This window comes from Phoxinus phoxinus (genome assembly GCF_949152265.1).
Source record: "Phoxinus phoxinus genome assembly, chromosome: 22".
Taxonomy (NCBI): Eukaryota; Metazoa; Chordata; class Actinopteri; order Cypriniformes; family Leuciscidae; genus Phoxinus; species Phoxinus phoxinus.
This window is the reverse complement of record NC_136897.1, coordinates 12731682-12744724: the sequence shown is the minus strand read 5'-3', so window position 1 is coordinate 12744724 and position 13043 is coordinate 12731682. Positions and strand designations below refer to the sequence as shown.

The window sequence follows — 13043 nt, the reverse complement described above, 5'->3', positions numbered from 1 at the left end:
GAACCTGAAGGCATAGAGATATGTTCACAACCTGATTGGTCGGCTTTTATTGTGTATATTTTCCAGCGGACTGATCATCCAAAGCAATGCTGTGTGCTGGGCTAAATGATCTCATTTTATGTATAAATATTTAAATAAATTGTATGAATAATAGTTTAAATTATTTATTTTCCTGTAGCTCAATAGAGCATAGAGCTAGCAACACCAAGGTCATGGGTTCATTTCCCAGTAAGAGCAAGAAATGATAAAACGTCAATGTCTACCTTGAATGCAATATTGGTCACTTTGGATAAAAGTTTAAATACATTTAAATAAATAATATTTTTTCTTCCAGACACATTACATAAAAATGACCCCTCCCAAATTCTATTTATTAGTACTATTATATAATTATAAGGTCCATTTTGTACAAGAAAAGCCAATAAATCATTTCAATTGCTTTCATAATAGAGGATAAGAAAGACACATTTATTTTTCAAAGATAAGAAAACGTTCTGAAATAATTCAAAAAAATAATATCTCTCTGAACTGACAGCAACAGTTATGATTTATGAAGCAACTCAGATGATCCTCTTTAATATGCCCCCCTGAAGGTTATACCAGAAGCTGCAATGAAAGACAGCCGTTTGTGTGCGAGACCCTGAATGTCACTTCTGTGGAGAAAGGAACCCCAAAACCGCACCCACCCGGCAGCCCATGTGATATGAAGACATCCCAGCACTTTAAAGACAAGGTCTGACATGCCAATCACATACCGTGTCTGTGTGTGTCTGTGTGTGTCTGTGTGTGTCTGTGTGTGTCTGTGTGTGTGTGTGTGTGTGTGTTTTTAATGACATCATTGTATATGTGTATTGCAGTGCTACAGGTCTTTATCTGAGTCTTCTTTCAAAAACTTCAATGATGCCAATGAGTTCTGCAAAACGCTGAAAGGCTCGATGCTCACCATATCTGACCAAGTCGAACAGGGTTTGTTTGGTTTTGTATAGCATTCAAATCCACAGGGAACATATTTAAATATAAACACATATTTAACACACTTAACAACTTTCCATCCTGTGCATCTTGCCTCCATCTAGACTTCATCACTACAATGTTACCGCAGTTACCCGGGCAACCTCAGAAGGTCTGGATTGGTCTGAAGTTCAAGCTTCATGACACTCAGTGGGTGGATAACTCGCCAGTTGAATATCTGAACTTCAATCCTCTCCTGCATGGCCAGTTACGACCCATATTCATCAATGCAAGTGTCCATCTGCTTTGAAAGTCTTACTGTAAATTATATTGTTGACCACAAAGATCTAGCCTCAGAAATGAATCCTTTTTTTTATTGCACGGATGCATTATATTGATCAATTTATAATGTTACAATTTTTTTTTTATTAAATTTGAAAAAATAAATATATTAATCAAAGATTCCTGAAAAATATTTTTCACGTATCCACAAATTATTAAGAATGTAATGTAAAAGCAACATGATATTAATCCATCACACTCATAATGGTCTTCTGAAATCATGCAATAACTTGAAAACGGACATGCAAGAACGTTTTTGTCATTTTTGGAGCTTGGCAGTCTCAGTCCCCATTCACTTTTCGTTGTATGGAAAAGAGCATCATGAACATTCCCTAAAACATCTCTTTATTTGCTTAATGGAAGAATGAAACTCATACGTGTCGTAAAAGTTTTCATTTTTATGTGAACTAGTCACTTTAATGCAAAATGAAAAGTGGAGGACCACATTTTGTTTTATTCATCTCCCATACGCCACGTCATTCAGTTGTCTAATCATAAGCAAACATTTCATTCAGAATTTTACTTAAAAACATTTTAAGGCCATCAATTATTCCCGATACACCTAATCTGACTTTATTTTCCCATTTTCCTCTTGAATTGCTTGGCAGACGTTTGAACAAGACACCCTGGAGCTCTGTGCCTACATGTACAATGATGATCATTCTGACATGATGGGCACCTGGGACTACACCTCCTGCTCTGACCGGCAGAATCTCAGCATCTGCCAGTATTATGCAGGTATGAGCCACTAGTGACCGTCTCAGTCATCTGTATGCTAAGTTAAATAGCGTTCTGTTGATTAACATCCAACTGACAATTTCCCCAGATAAACCAGAGGAACCTAACCCTGAGGATAAATTCACAGTTCATGATCATACATTTAAGGTGGTACAGCAGGACAATTTAACATGGTCAGAGGCTCTTCAGTTGTGCTGGAACAACGATATGGACTTGGCCAGCATACCGAATGCATATGTCCAAGCAGTGCTTACAGTGCAAGTTTCTCGAAGAGGACAGCCACTCTGGATTGGACTCTTTAGCGAAGACGTGAGTGAAAATCACACACTCCCATACACTACCGTTCAAAAGTTTGGTGACGATTTTTGAATGTTTTTGAAATAAGTCTCTAATGCTCAACAAGGCTATATTTATTTGATTGAAAATGGAGCAAACAGTAATATTGTGAAATATTGTCACAATTTAAAATAACTATTTCTATATATTTTAAAATGTAATTTATTCCGTGGATGGCAAAGCTGAATTTTCACCATTACTCCAGTCTTCAGTGTCATGGACGTCTCGAAAACGCCACGCTGATATTGATCCTCGTTTTAGTTCTCCTTTTGTCCCAAAGTCTGCTTGCCATGGTCCATAATGTTTGAACGAAACAACAACAGCGTGAGCTAGACGTAACGCAGTTGTCCAATAAATACATGTTTTTACATTGTACTTGTATATAAAAATGCTTTTCATTTTTAGCCCACGCTGATATTGATCCTCGTTTTAGTTCTCCTTTTGTCCCAAAGTCTGCTTGCCATGGTCCATAATGTTTGAACGAAACAACAACAGCGTGAGCTAGACGTAACGCAGTTGTCCAATAAATACATGTTTTTACATTGTACTTGTATATAAAAATGCTTTTCAATTACTTCTGTAATTACTTCTTCTATACTGTTGACACTTGCCTTACCCCATAACCCATGCTTAAACTTACCCATACAACCAAACCTGTTCATAACCTTACCTGTATCCAATAGCATCAAAAGTGTTTTGTATCAAAAGTATATTTTTATATCAAAAATATAAAGTGGGACCAATCATTCTAATATGCTGATTTGTTACTTAAGAAACATTTCTTATTATTATCAATGTTGAACCGTTTTGTGTGTTAATATTGTCGTGGAAATCATAATAAATTATTTCCAGGATTCTTTAATGAATATAAAGTTCAAAAGAACAGCATGTATTGCTTTTGTAAAATTATAAGTGTCTTTACTGGAACAGTTCAATGTCATGAACATCTTTGATTAAGATTTGTTTTTAATAAAGGAAGGGGAGCACTACCACTGGACAGACCACAGCCACACTGAGTTCAACCGCTGGTCCTCTGAAGTCACTGAAGAGGCCTGTGTGTATCTGGACACTGACGGTTTCTGGAAGGCCACCGCATGTGAAGAAGAGCTTTCAGGAGTGATCTGCCACATCCCACACAGTGAGGATCATTTGTTCCAAAGCTAATTCAATTCATAAATGATAACTGCTGACCTTATCTAATGATATTCAACTGCTTTTCATTATTTACACATACGTTTTGCTTTAAAAATGCATTTGTCATAACAGATAAGACTGTCACTCCTGAAGTGCCTACTGTCACATGTCCTCACAAAAGCAACGGACAGAACTGGATCAGCTTTAAGAAGAACTGCTACACGTTACTGCTGGGGTCCTCCAGGTGGGGCAACGGCGACATCACTGAACAGCAGATCTGCAAGACTCTTGGTACGGATGGTGCTTAATCATATCTGGGACTTAAAATGCTAGATGAACTATTCTGCAAAACATCTTGCTCATGTTTGCTTTTCTGTTTTCAAAGTTTTGTTGTATGCAGAAACAGCAACTCTAATCAGCCGTGGTCAACGCTATTTATGAACATAAATGCCAATGTTTAATGATTTCTAAGGAGCATTACCTAATTTTCATGATGTTTTATTGTAATCTTGCCTGTATGTTTTAGCCGGGTATGGAGAAATCCTGACCATTCGTGATGAGGCCGAGAATGATTTCATCAGGCAGCAGTTGCAGCCGTTCAAAAACTTGGTGTCATTTGTGTGGCTGGGAATGAACGGAAACAAGACCGGTAAGATGATCAATTCTCAAAGTTCAATCTTGTCAGTTGTGTTATCTTAATAGCCAATTGTCAGACTAAATATTCACAATTTTTATACACTACACAACTTTTAAATTTTAACTGATTTTAAAACACTAGATATGATATATTTCATGTCTTTGTAAATGGTTAGAGAGAAAAACTGGGCGTCACACACTTTCAGACCTTCAAGTAATTACAAACTCCTGCAGAAACATGCTCCTTTTTGCTAGGAGCCGCATGTCAATTGAAAATAATATGTTCTAAATTTGACTAAAATATCAAACATGTTTGATCTCCTCTGACTGGATGGAATAATTTTCCGAAAAAATCTGAGTTTGTGCCTATAATACAAGACACAATTTTCTATGAAATCTGTCAACTCCGATTTTTGCACTAGCATTGACTCCTCCAGACTGTTAACTAGGGCAAAAATCTGTCCAATAGTCATGCCGTCCTTTATAGGGAACTGTTGTGAAATTCCTGTTTTTATTTTGCACCGGCAGTTATAGGGTTAATGCGGAGAGTTCGTGAAAGGCCGGGTAGAGAGAAACGAGCGAGTGAGTTCGGCTTTTGTGTTAGTGTACAGTCAGTGGTTCTTGCGTTCCGATTATAAATTCAGAAACGGATCCTCCCTGTCTTATCCTTCAATGGCTACAATAGTAAATGTTTGAAAAAAATAAGTTGTTTCGATCATAAATTTACAAGAAAAATAAGGAAGAAAATCATATTCAGCACGGAAAAAAACGGGGGCAAAAATGCATTATAGCCTACTCTCCAAAACTGATTATTTTTAACACAAAATCCATCCTAATTTATTTCCTCAAAAAGACTTGAATTACTTGGTTGTACAGGTTGTCTGTGCGTTTCAGTCCCAAGTACAACCTTTTCTATCGCCATCAAAGCTATAATGTGCTGAAAGTCCAGTCTGTCCCGTCATATTTCTGTCATAAGTTTTAATTCGCTTTAGTGCTGCGAGTGTCTGCTCGACAGAAGCAGTAACGTAACGTTAAACAGGGAAAACACCGCAAAACATGACGATGTGTAACGTTACAGCCGACACAAGCTCTCACACAGATTTTTGAACGATATCAATGAGATCAGCGGGACATTTGCCTTCAAAATCAGTCCTGGCATAACTTTACATTGCAGTCAGTTCTGTTTTTACCCGGACAGATCGATAGAGTTCCGTGACTCTGCGTAAGCTGAATAAGGGATTTATTTCCGGTAGGTTTGAGCCTGCTGGTGGTCGAGGAAGGAAATAAACATTAATTTGTGGGTTGAAAAACCTATTAAATCCAAGGGGGTAATCCATCCGCCGGAAACTGAAGCCTCCGCGGGCGCCGCCATTGTAGCAGAACTTCACCTGCTGTTAGCATTCCATTGACTCCCATTCATTTTTGCGTCACTTTGACAGCGAATAACTTTACATCTGAGGCGTCCAAAGACTCCATTTGTCCATTATTTATTTCTAAAGAAACTCGACAATGTATAAAAGGCTCCATTACCTTGTACCTTACATTATGGCCCCGTAGAAGCCGTTTTTGTAAAAATAGGCTAACGATTGCGTCATAACTCACGCGACTCTCTGTCGCACTGTAGAGAAATTACCGTATAGACCGGCGTAGAAGCTCGCAGGCAATCGGGGGAACGTGGAGGCATTAAGTCCGATAAAGTGAAGGGAGTAGCCCACAGAGAGTGATAAAGTTGATCCTGCTGCTAGCTCATGGACAGCTAATGCTCATGCTCTCCGTCTCTGCGAGATTCGGAAGGGAATGATTCAGATTTCTCTCCGCACAGCGACTAGAAGACTGACAGCTGTCAGACACGTTGCTCACGTGTTCAAGCTCAGTTTGAGCCTGCGCAGTTCGCCTGGCGATCAGGAAGTCAGTGCTTCAAATGGGCTTCACTTTTCTCCGTTGAAGTCTATGGGGTCGCTGTGTCCATCTTATATACTGTCTATGATTAAATCTACAGGTATTTTAGTTTACACAGTTCGCTACTGATGCGGTTAGCTAGCTCTGACTACCAGTAATAATAGTACACGCTCTGACCATCCAATCAAAGAGCGTGGAAATGCTTACGTTATTGTATGCCTGCTAGATGGCCCCGGTGCAGTCAACTCGATATCTGATTGGCTGATTAAATCTGACCGATTATCTGATTGGTTAAAGCAGAGCCCGTCTACGGAGAGCCTGTTCACTCCCTATTAAGTCCTATTGTACCGAATTTTGGTTGTAGTTCCACCAGAGTTCCACTGGGGGCGATCGCCCGAGTGCAAAATGAATGGGAGTCTATGGGGCTAGACGGCTAAATTTGTCCCTTTCAGCCGATTGCCGTTGAGAAATCTCAGATTTGATTGTAGGTTTGGCAAGTTCAACATGGGTTATAGATCGAAAATTGAATGAACGAGTACTTATGTCCTTTCGATTTCTTACAGGTTGAGTTGTTGTTGCCCATAACACGCTAGCATTCTGCTAATGAACGCTGATTGGTCAGTGAAGGACTGGTTACGACCAGAGATACCGCTTGATGGCATCGTGGTATCTGAAGCGGGAACAGAATGTATTCTAGCAGAAACTCTTCTAGCCTGTGTGTTTACCTGTGTCAGCTGTGCTGGCGATGCCTCGAGAGAAAATAAAGTGCAGAGCGCGAAAGCACCACAGTGACTGAAGGATTGCCGTAAAGCAGTATCTCTGGTCGTACGATGTGTATGACGTCATTGACATTTTGAAAGACTTTTTAAAGCAAATAAGTGACTCTAAAAAATCTAACACCCAGCAATGTGCAATTTCTTTGCATCTCCTTTCGAATACAACATTCAAATTACTAGACAAAAAATTATATCTTGAGAAAAGTGGATTTTGAGGGGTATAGCTCCATAGACCTCTATTCATTCTGCACTCGTCCTGTGAGCGCCCTCATATGGAATCAGAGTGGAACTGCAACCAGTCAGAAGCCGGAAGTGTAGCGAGAGTGAACCTTCTCCCCTTATTAGACATTCTCTGGTTAAAGCAACAGTTTCATTGCCATTCATTTAAGCTACAGGCGCCCGCACTATCGATTCTGAAGGCCTCGAAGCAGATATATTTGACCCTGGCAACACATGATGACTGAAATATGATTGGATAAAAGCACTAAAATAAATATACACTACTGGAAGCAGCGTAACCAAGAGAAAAGCTATGAAATTAAGAAAACGGACTATTGGGAATAATTTAATACTCATTCATAAAAAAAAAAATATTAAAGTGCAAGTCAGTGATTCTCATAGTGTTTAGGCCAGCAGAGAAGGCCTTGCTGGCCCTGACAGCCCACCACTGATAGGGAAAGATGGATTGAGTAAGAAAGTATCAAATACGGTAGCTGCTAATTTTTGCCATGTATGATGTCTTTGTTTTAGATGAGCAGGTGAAATGGCTTGATGGCAGCTATGTGCAGTTCTCCAACTGGAAATCTGGTGAAAGACCAAACATCACAGAACCCTTCATGGCTGGCCTCAACGTGATTGGAGAGTGGGAAGAAATATCCAACCAACGTCTTTTCAATGCCTTCAAACAGCGAAGTATTGTGGTGTGCAAGATTGAAAATGGTAAAGCAACACCAATGAGTTTTCAGCTTCTTTTTCCCTTTATATACTGTACAAGAATATTTTTACATAAATATGTTTTAGGCTTGAACTGCAAAATGAGCAATTGACATGTAATCCATCTATCACTCAACAATCAATAATCAGTTCATATTTTTCTCTTTTTTATTAGTATGCATGACATATTAATTAAAAAAACAACTACCGGTACTTGAAATAGAGGGCTAAATATTTTAATTTATTTATTACAAAGTGTATGTGACACTGCAGAATTATTTAAAGACCTCATGAAATCAAAGTAGTATTTATGTGGCTTTGGTGGGTCTTTATTGTAGTGCACTACTACTAAACATGGACAAAACAAACTTTTGATCTACACATTTAAAATCTACAATAAAAAAAAATAAAAAAAACGCAAGCCCTTCAATATGTCCTGGCCCAGGAAAATACTGTAGGAAAGAAAACTGTGATTGACAAACCAGCCAAATACCATGCAATCTTTAAGTGAATGTATATATATATATATATATATATATATATATATATATATATATATATATATATATATATATATATATCAGTTGTTATATATATGTCAGCTGTATGACAGTTTTGCTGCTTCAAGTTGGCATGAAACGGTAGTTGTGATTTGTCTTTTCTTCCTTATTGTAACGTATATCAGAGTGAAAAATGTAGGGCGGGACTTTCCCCATTCATTTTCCCCATTCATTGGATGTTTGTGGTTTGCTATTGCTGTGATCTCATGTGAGAAACAGTTGTCCCGTCCTCATCAGAGAAGAGAAGAGATGCAAAAGGGAGGGTTAAAAAAACTGATAAATAATGCAATATTCCATAAAAAAATAAGAATTGTCCATTTTGATTTCATGGTGACTTTAATATTTTTGTGAAAATTGTGATGCATTTTTTTTGTATTTTTTTTTGTGTATTGAAGAACAGTATTAAGCATTATAAACCACATTAAGCATTATAAGCATAATAAACTGCATTATTATTAGCATTTGGTGGGTATTATAAGTGTATACATTTCTTTTTAAAAATGGTAGTGTATACATCTATGTAGATAGTAGCCAAAATTCTTGATGCAGCTTGATGTTTGTCAACTTACGAAAAATGTGTTTTACAGATCCCAAAGATGAATTCATGAAGGGCGTGGTTGACGTTAATACTCCGGATGGCATAAGTTACCGTCGTGTGGCCAAGAAAATGGACTGGTATCAGGCACTGCAAGAGTGTGGCAGCAATGGAGGCCATCTTGCCAGCATTAGTGACAAAACGACTAACGACAACATGGCGCTGATCGCCAAAAGGGACGGCTTTTCACTGTGGATTGGCCTCTCCAAACAAGATGTACACAGTTTTTGTGATAATAGCAACAATTGACAGCAATTACTAACTGTGAGCTTAAACCTTTGCTCTCAATTGTTATCATTATGAATTGTTATGGCTCTTTCTCTAGGTAAGCGGATGGCCCTTTGAGTGGTCAGATGGGACCGCGGTACAATTCCAACCAGATGGATTTGTAGCTGATGGCCGTGATTCTGAGGAAAAGTGTGTGTTTGTTGACTCCAAAGGCACCTGGTCATCGGTCAACTGCCATGCAGCCCAAGAAGGGGCCATCTGCTACAACAACAACATCAATGAAAGTAAGACAAGCATTCAATAACACAACACAAACGCAACTGTTGTTCTGAAAAGGTCAGTCTGAAACTGTTTTATCTTTCTTTCTTTTTTTTTTCCTCCAGAAACTAGTGCACATCTCTCTTCTCAGTCCAGCAGTAGTTGTCCTGAGAGTGATAGTCAGACATCTTGGGTCGTGTTTAAAGATCACTGTTATGCTTTCAACACATACAACTACTCCGTCTTTACCATGGAGAGTGCCAAGAACGTGTGTCAGAATCTGGGTGAGTATATTGCTGCGTCTTTAGCAACTTTCACCTAGTTTCACATTCAGTTGCAAGCTTTTTTTTGGCTTGGTTAGACAGGAAGCGACAACACACACGCGAATGACCAGTTTGTCTAATTTTACACGCTATTAGGGGAATATCTGAAATGTATGTCACCACGTTAACAGACCAACATGATAAAACACTTAAATAATTGCAAGGTTTCTACCAGTGGTTGTACAGACAAAATCTTGTGCCCTTAAAAGATGCAATTTCGGCCAGCTCTTGCCATTTTCCTGTGCAATAAGCATCGGATGGTGGGTGAACAGACTGGCACTAACTTTCAATGGCACTTTACATGGTTACTGTTATTTCTATTTCTCATATCCAAGCCCCAACATAATCACTAAAAACTGTACAAACCATCCAAAAATCAACCTGAAATTGTCTAACAACATCTTGTATTTCTCCTGTATAGATTCTTCGTCTAAGCTGTTAACCATCAAGAGTAAAGAGGAGAATGATTTTGTCTCCAACTATATAAACAAGAACCCTTCCATCACCAGCCGAGTGTGGCTGGCGCTCAACATTGACTCCAAACGTAAAATAATGATTAATCTACCTTCAAGCTCACCGTGTCCTTTTTTTAAGACTTTTTAATATATTGCATATATTGTTATATATTGCAGCTTGGATCATGAAATTACACCGTGTAAAAATAGATATGTTTTCAAATGAGAAGAGATCAGCTTTGTGGACTTATTTTAGCTCTGTACATCCTTGTTTCCTCTAAGGTAAGCCCACTGGTTGGCAGGACGGCAGTGAACTGGACTTCTCTAGCTGGGATGAAAAATTAGGGCCGCAATTATCACAGGACACGTCGCAGATCTGCGCAGTCATGGTCTCCAGCAACGGCATCTGGACCCAAGCCGACTGCTCGTACAGCCGCAGCCGACTCGTCTGCAAAGCACCTGCCTGTGAGTCCTCAAAACCTCTCATCTTGAAAATGGCTCTTAATATACATATAATCAATAATAATATGCGATAAATATTAAATATAATATTAATATACAGTAAAGTTAAAATATATGTTATTATTAATTCATAATTGTATTAACTTTTTTGTACACACACACACACGTATATTCATTAATTGTATTATAAATATATTTAACTTTTGAACATTTAATGTAAAAATTACAACCTATGCAATGCCACTGAAAAATAAAATAAATAAATAAAATTAAAATAAAAACTGTGCCGACCTTTTTTTTAAAACAAATTTGATATGTATTTGTGTTTAGAATGAACTAATCTTCAAGCTCTTGTGAAATAGTAAAAAATTTGATTAGGTGAATCTGATTAACTGCAAAAGGCTGCAACTAACGATTATTTTGATAATTGATTAATCTGTTGATTATGTTTCCGATTATGTTTTATACTACATATAATTTCTAACAAAAATATTTGATGTGTTGATTGTTTTTCATCTATCGATGGTTTTCAGTGGCATTGCAAATTCAAAACAAAGCAACATTATGGTTTAACATGTTGTATATTGCATGTGCAGATCCAGGTAGCCCTGTGGCTCTGATCTTCTTCATCATTGTACTCCTCTGCATCATCGTTGCTGGCGTCTTCCTCCTATACCAGAAAAACAAGCATCGCTTCCATTCGACTGTACGTTACCAGCGCAACTTTGATGACGCGGACAGCACGAGTATAATTAATAACGCAGAATAACATCCCAACTGAATGTCGTCAAATTAAACGGTAGCTATGATGTGCCTTTTACTATAAACACTCTACGCCATACACAGGAACACTTGCTTCAGTGGTTCAAACTAAGGTTATTTATTATCCACCTCACAGCATGGCTTAAATGGATGACTCAACAGTTTTTGTAAATGAAAATAAGAGTGGTAATGTTTGAGGTTTTAATGTTTAAATGAAAATGTCAGAAATGCTTGTGTATATTTTAATGCGAGGACTGCTGGTACTTTCCGCTCTACACAAATTTGATTGTGTTACTTTGGCTTTTCTTGAAATGACGTGATCAAAATCAGGGTTTTTCCCTCCTCTTGAGCAGCACTGAATATTAACTTGCACTTAGAGCTGGGAAGATTTTAAGATTGTACATTTTGGAAGATTTTCCTCTTTTCTTTTTGAAGATGTTATTTTAACAGAGCGTCAAGGATCCCAAACCAAGTTATTGTTTTTCCTTTTTTATTTGATTTTCGAAAGCCACTCTTTAAAATCAATAGCTTTATTAGTCATCACTGAATAGAACATTCCAATAAAACTTGCCATAATGGTGTTTTCCCACAGTGTTTTGTTTTTCCCATGATGATGCATCATGTACTTCTTGTTTTATGGCTTGATTTGCTTTCATTAATATCCAAGTTCTGTACAACAGCTTATGGTAACGCAGTGCACTGAGTGCAGTACAAGACGCTTATGATAAAATTACATTCAGAGATTATATCTATGCACTCTTCTGCTTAATTCACTCAAACTACTGAAATCTGATGCACTTTAATAAGCTGTTTGAATCGAACTATTAGTGAAGGATTTGGTTCATGCTTTGTAAATATTTTATTATATTTTTGTTGTTGCGGTTGATTGTGTTTTTTTTTTTTTTTTTTTTTTTACTCCAAACTACACCAAAGATGATTTGGGTATTGATGGTAATATATTGCAAACCCAAACATGTTAACTAAAGCTGCTTTTGTAAAAATATTTTTTAAGAGAATCTTTTGTGATCCTTGTATTTGATTTGAATACATATCAGCTTTCCTCTGTTTTGACCACAGCAGAAGATGCTCAATAAAACAATGTACGTCTTCTAATAGTATGTCCTTTGTTGGTGAATAATAAAAGAAATGTTGGTTACACTTTATTTAGATGGTCCCCTTTAGACATTCTGTTGACTATAAGTAGTAGCACCTACCCCCGACAGCAACATCGGCCCAGATCCAGCCCACATCTGGTACACGTTGAATACACATGTACCAGATGTGGCCCGGATCTGGGCCGACACTATGTTACTGTCGGGGACATGTTGTCTACTAACTCTCATTAGAGTGTTAGTAGAGTATTAGTAGACTAGACTGTTAGGTTAGGGTTAGAATAAGTAGAAGTAAGTAGTTGCGAAGTTACTTATAGCATGTCTGTTGGAGGAACATCAAAATAAGTGTTAGCAGATATTAAGCAGACAGTCTACTAAAACTCTATAAATATTCTAATGAGAGTGAGTTGACATGTAGGAGCAGCATTACTTAGTCAACAGAATGTCTAAAGGGACCACTTTAGGGACCCATGTTTTTGGGTCACAGTTATTATGGGTCATAATTTTAGTTGCAAAGTTGCAGTATTCATTAGTATCTACTGT

The 13043-nt window shown here is 37.7% G+C and overlaps 1 protein-coding gene across 2 annotated transcripts in view; it reads left to right on the top strand.

The window, feature by feature from the left end:
* Nucleotides 1–12300, top strand: part of ly75 (lymphocyte antigen 75) — a 33879-nt gene extending 21579 nt beyond the window's left edge. For both annotated transcript variants that reach the window (XM_079598087.1, XM_079598086.1), the window contains exons 21-35: nt 594–733; nt 858–966; nt 1077–1240; nt 1902–2031; nt 2120–2340; nt 3343–3505; nt 3634–3792; nt 4028–4150; nt 7563–7751; nt 8893–9116; nt 9226–9412; nt 9512–9670; nt 10131–10253; nt 10447–10629; nt 11223–12300. In XM_079598087.1, coding sequence (XP_079454213.1) covers nt 594–733; nt 858–966; nt 1077–1240; nt 1902–2031; nt 2120–2340; nt 3343–3505; nt 3634–3792; nt 4028–4150; nt 7563–7751; nt 8893–9116; nt 9226–9412; nt 9512–9670; nt 10131–10253; nt 10447–10629; nt 11223–11395 — 2447 coding nt within the window. In that variant the 3' untranslated portion in view covers nt 11396–12300. The remainder of the gene's footprint in view (nt 1–593; nt 734–857; nt 967–1076; nt 1241–1901; nt 2032–2119; nt 2341–3342; nt 3506–3633; nt 3793–4027; nt 4151–7562; nt 7752–8892; nt 9117–9225; nt 9413–9511; nt 9671–10130; nt 10254–10446; nt 10630–11222) is intronic.
* The last annotated feature ends 743 nt before the right edge of the window (nt 12301–13043 follow it).